Raw genomic sequence first — 5,440 nt, 5'->3', positions numbered from 1 at the left:
CTTTTACGCTCGTCGCTTGACTCGCTGGTCGTTTCCGATCGGAAAATTTATTTGCTGTAGCCTGGCTGCTCTCACAGGTAACTGGTGTTTCCTCCGGGATTAAAAAGGGTCTGTACATCACGCCCGTCGACGGAGCACTTATTACGGGGGGATAAAGCATACCAGACATCGTCGTTGTTACATATGAAACTGGGAGTAACACTGGAAATTATTTTGAACATTTCGAACTTCTATTCCTTGTTTCTTATAGTTTTCGTAGCACGTGTAAAATATACTATACATACTGCAGGGGCTCGGTTGGGAATGTTGCAACGATTCAGGTGAGCTTTGTTTTTGCTGTAGAGGCGATGAAAATATATTATTAATAGTTTCTGAAACGGGAACGTAATACACTGGTATCACTGATGGCAGTATTGGTATCCTGGGTATTGCTTCTGAATTGCTAAAATTCAAAGAAAATTGCAAATGACCTCTCGTATTTTTATTTCTCTTATTGCTTCTTGTTCGGTAAAGAATACTCACTCTTGCGGCATAGTTTGTGATTGAGCGTGTGCCGGTGGTGGTATAGTAACCGGTAAAGGGTGCCACAAGTTAATGTTAGCACCTGTTTGAATAACGGTTGATTGATCTACACTCATGTTTGTAACTGTCGTAGAGACTTTCGTTGGTAACTGACCTGCGGTACTTGTTCTCGACACTTCGTCGTGTTTCGAAACCTGATAAAATGTAAACGACCACACGTTTAGAGCTTAATTTCTCATGAATTTCTCGAAATTTGAAAATTGATTGATCACTAACTTTGAAACTTTCTCCTTCCCAACTGTGGCTTCCACACCTTTTGACGCCGTGTCCTTGATTAGTGAAATAAGCGTTCGGCACCGTCGACATTTTTTCGGTGGTCTTTATTCTGGAGTCCTTCAGCTTGTCGCTGTTCTTAATACTCGACCGAAGTTCCCGATGCCTTTGCATCATCAATTTTTCCATATCCTCGTTATGGCGAATAAGCAGCGACTCGGTCAACATTGGTTGTTTGAAGCTTTCCGTGCTAGCAGTGTTCGATGTATTGCCTCTACTCGCTGAACTCGTTTGATTGTTCGAGCCGCTGCTGAAATTTTCACCGCTACCACTACCGCTTGCACCGCTTCCGTTTATAGGTGACATATATTTTCTCACTAACAGCGTAACAATAGAAAAATCGTCAAAACTAAGAACCTGTTGAATAAGGCATATTGCGATTGGATAAAAGAACTCACCTGCCGAATTGGGGCTCGTCTTTCCACCCTCGTCGTTGCTGGAATTAAGATTCTCCTCGTCGCTGCCGTACATGGTGGCAACCGATGGCTTGCTCTTAAAGAATCTTTCTATATTTTCGTTGTAGTTGAGCTGATTGTAACTCGGCGGAGTCTCGGTAGACGATTTACTGTCGTAGTCCTCGTGATGGGGCGAAATCTCACCGATCATTACGCTGTCGTGCTCCTGTAACAAGGGATTGCGTGATCCCTTCACAAGTACATTGTAGCGACTTAAAAAGAGTTGACATTCTATTTCGTCACTGTCAATGGGTGTTTGCATAGTTGGCATTGCGTTATACCCTTTCTAAACCCTTTTCTAATCTTGTCACAGCTAAAGTGAAATATTTACAGCTCACTATTATTGAGTCAATCCGAGCGATTAGTATCTCTTCAGTTTTCGAATACTGTTAGCTGCTTTGACAGTTACACCGACTTCCGTTTTAAATGTCCTCTCTTTTGAACCATTTCCATTTACACGTTCGTTCATGCATGCTCTTCTACGTTAGACACTCGTCCGAATTGTCATATCGAAATTCTCAAGTTATGTATACAAAGTTTGCCTCGTCAAGAGTTAAAGAGAATTTACAGATTAATAAATATTATTTACATTGCGGATAAAAATAGGTGTACGTACGAAAATAAAACGAGAGAGACATAAAACGCGTTTAGGCTTTCTGTCTTGATTTTCTAAATATATGTTTTTCGGCTTTATCGATAATATATCTCGAGAAACTCTGTAAATTATAATCTTATTCTTCAATTGCATTCGAAAAGAAATATGCTGTTTGTTATTACTCTTTCACACGTTTATGATACAATTACTCCCATTCTCATACTCTCGTATTGCCTCGTTAGTTTCAAAACCTTGTAAGTGAAGAATCACAGTGGGACTGTGTCGACGAGTACCGTATTCCAATAATAATTTATTAAAACACTTTATAGCCTTTAGGATTATAGACTGAAGGATGCGAAGATTGAAATTTTAAAACCTGCAAAGTCCTGGCCATTAATAATAATTACGTTTAGAGTTAGCATGAGGCAAGAGAAGAGACTTTAACGCGTCCGTCTGATATCCTACACAATTTTCATTCTACCCTCCGTCCGTGTCTATGTACAAAACACTTCTTTTTCATTTTTGTTCCGTTCTTACTTACGACTAGCCGTACTACGAATACTCTAACTCGTGAATGGTGGCTACTTAAATTTCTTTTCAAATTAAGCATCCGGTTAGGTGTTACACCAGGCTGTAAAGTATTTAATCATTTGCCATGTTCCTTACTCACCTTGAACCCTTACTTTCCAAAATATCTAAAAAAAACTAGGACATATCGTTCAGAAGCAGTGAGAAAAGAGATTTCCAGTATTTGGTAGAAAAATTAACTTTGTAGACATACCAAGTTTTAGAAATAATCTGAAATTATCCCGAGCTATTATTGATCTCTTTTAGGAATGTAATCTTTTTTATTGTTGTTGATAAATTTAAAAAATACAAATTTCTGATTGCTTCATGAAAGGATATATCAGCGTAGAACTTTTTATATTAACCCGTCACCTAATTCTTTTACGTACTCTACTTACGTCATGCATTCCTGATCGAATTAGCGAGAGAAAAAAAGAAATTGCAACGCAAGAATCGGACAAGCTCTGATTATAAAAACGTCGAAACGAATTCTTTAAATTCTTGCAAGAAATTTCTTTTTTTCTCCTTTCTGCTGATAAGTATTCGGTACAAAGCATAAGTTCTAAATTTCATATACATCAATGAAGATATTGCAGCATACATACAGTATACAGCATTTATAAATCTGAGCAAAAAAAAAAAGAACAAGGAAGCGAACATTTAACGACGTTGAAGAGTAATATGAAGCGAATGATAAATCTGTATAGGAAAAATCATACGCTCCCGCAAAGTAAAACGTTTTCCAAGAAATATCCAGGTCGTATGGAAATAAACAGAATGTCTAATAACGAAAACGATGTTGTACCAAAATACTATCTACCCTACGGAAAAAATTGTGCAGCCATAGAGCGACACGAACGGTGCGTTTTAAACATAGTCTAAGTATCTAAAGAGAAATACCTTCTACGATGTTGTACCACCATAAGCGGAACGGAGGTAGATATTACAGCTACTTGTAAATATAAGTACCTCTAGCATACCACCATAGCGTATTACTAGCATAGATAAGTGTCGGTGATACTAAAACGAAGCTAATAGTCACCGAAAAACTCTTGTCGTCGGTAGCGAACACATCTTTTCCAAGATCGGGCGTCCTCGTCTCCTGGAGTAGATTTTCCATGAAGGACGCTAGATCCTTGCATCTTTTTGACACATCGAGCCCGATTATATCTGACTTTCTTTGGATGTTCTGCGCATATGTACGATAGGACAAAAGAGAAAAAATTAGGGATTGGGTGGAATCATTTATTGGGATAAGAATTTCATTGGAAATAGCTATATATGCGACGACGAATGTGTTATTGTCTGTCTTGTGTGTCGTTGTTCTTCTTAAATTCGTTTGTTTGTTCGTTGTTGCATTGCCCTTCGAAGACAGAATGAATTCTATAATATTGTTTATTAATATATTTCTATTCTACGTTCTCTGATATTATAAAAATAATTTAAACATTATATTTAAACTGCTGATTAGAAAAAAAAAGATTAAATAATGTTTGATGAAATTTGTAGATTCGGACGGTCGTAAAAAGTGTGATAGACATCGCGAATATTAATTTGTGTATATCCTTTTACTGCTATAAAAAGACAATTTGTATGTATGCCCCTGGTTGTATCAGTTTACCTTATCGAATGATACCACGATCTAAACAAGTACATACGCACGATAATTGTAAACCGTTAATTCAGCATCGATGGGAAACGTACCTCGTCGAGAAGTGTACGTATCTCTTCTTGTATGATTTTTGCTTCTTTGAGCACCTCCTCGCTAATGTTGGCCAAGTGACCACTCTCGGACGCATGTGGTACACGAAATATATCAGGATTCGCTGGACCCTTCAGCACCCTGTGTTGACCTACGACAAACTCTAGTTTTTTCGTCCACGGATTGACAAAGGACGACCACTCGGTTTCGAGGACGACGTAGCCACCGTTCTGCACTCCGAACCTGTACGGTTTCGATCTGAACGAGGCACCTTCGAGTTTGATCACCTATTCAACGATAAGTATAATTAAAGTACGGACATGGGTTTTTTATTTTTGTGCTTCGTTCGACGTTCGATTCTCGGAGACTCGCTAGTGCTTGCACTTTTTCTGAGGACTGTACATATTTTGCTCTATCATTTTCGTATACTGCTGTTTTTTTTTTTTTAATTTTTATTATTCAAAGCGTGTAGGTGTTCGATCGAAACCTAAAATATTTTTGGCTTATTTTCTGGGGCGCATGCTCACGGTCTCATAGATGTCTTTGATGAAGGGCAGATCCTCGGGGTGGTAGAAGTCGAACAGCGAACGGCCAACCATATCCTGAGGTAGATAGCCAAAGTATTGGACTATGTCGAGATCAACGTGAGATAGATGACACGTCGCGGTATGACGGGTAGTGAATACTGAAGATATTATATTTTCTTCTTGCGCTGCGGATAACGATAATAACAAAATCGCGGTCATTCTCTCTCTTGTCAGGCGCTTCCTTCGTAATTAAATTTTTAATCTTTTTATAATACGCCATCAAAGCAGCTAATTTGATATCGGTGACAAGCCTGAACGAACGGATCCCATCTTTTAGTTGTTTGACATCTGTTTACATGCAAACTGTGGGTGGCCATGGAGATTTGTATTTCTGTGAATACAATTTTCAATACATGTATGAACATTCGCTTATCAGTTTCGAACAGACTTGTCGAAAGTTTCACAATTGCACATTAAATCGCTTCAATCGAGATAAATGAACGTACCGTACTATATATATATAGACTGAGTTTTATGTAAAGTAACTGTCCATTATGAAAGCCTTAATATCGATGCAGAAATATGCTTAAGGATCTATAGGCTATGTACTTAAACAATGCTTGCATGTTGAATTTTCTCTTGTGGTAATCAGCACTAACCCAAAGAAAACTTTCTGGTATTTGGTATGCATGCGCGAAATTGGAAGAAACAACTGACTTGAAGAAATACAAGCCTAAAA

The 5,440-nt window shown here is 38.2% G+C and overlaps 1 protein-coding gene across 1 annotated transcript in view; it reads right to left on the bottom strand.

Annotated features, from left to right (window-relative positions):
* Positions 1 to 3: 3 nt before the first annotated feature.
* The window catches only part of per (period circadian regulator), a gene marked incomplete at its 3' end in the record, with an annotated part of 17,947 nt that continues 12,510 nt past the window's right edge, over positions 4 to 5,440 (bottom strand). Inside the window, exons 8-15 of the mRNA XM_026811277.1 lie at positions 4,702 to 4,886; positions 4,177 to 4,461; positions 3,515 to 3,661; positions 1,254 to 1,476; positions 799 to 1,172; positions 523 to 716; positions 285 to 442; positions 4 to 201 (exon numbers count right to left, since the gene is read on the bottom strand). Coding sequence (XP_026667078.1) covers positions 4 to 201; positions 285 to 442; positions 523 to 716; positions 799 to 1,172; positions 1,254 to 1,476; positions 3,515 to 3,661; positions 4,177 to 4,461; positions 4,702 to 4,886 — 1,764 coding nt within the window. The remainder of the gene's footprint in view (positions 202 to 284; positions 443 to 522; positions 717 to 798; positions 1,173 to 1,253; positions 1,477 to 3,514; positions 3,662 to 4,176; positions 4,462 to 4,701; positions 4,887 to 5,440) is intronic.

The sequence above is a fragment of the Ceratina calcarata genome, unplaced genomic scaffold (assembly GCF_001652005.2).
Source record: "Ceratina calcarata isolate Rehan_Ccalc_2016 unplaced genomic scaffold, ASM165200v1 scaffold209.2, whole genome shotgun sequence".
NCBI classification, from domain to species: domain Eukaryota; kingdom Metazoa; phylum Arthropoda; class Insecta; order Hymenoptera; family Apidae; genus Ceratina; species Ceratina calcarata.
The sequence above is the reverse complement of the archived record's forward strand: the minus strand, read 5'-3'. Positions and strand labels throughout refer to the sequence as shown.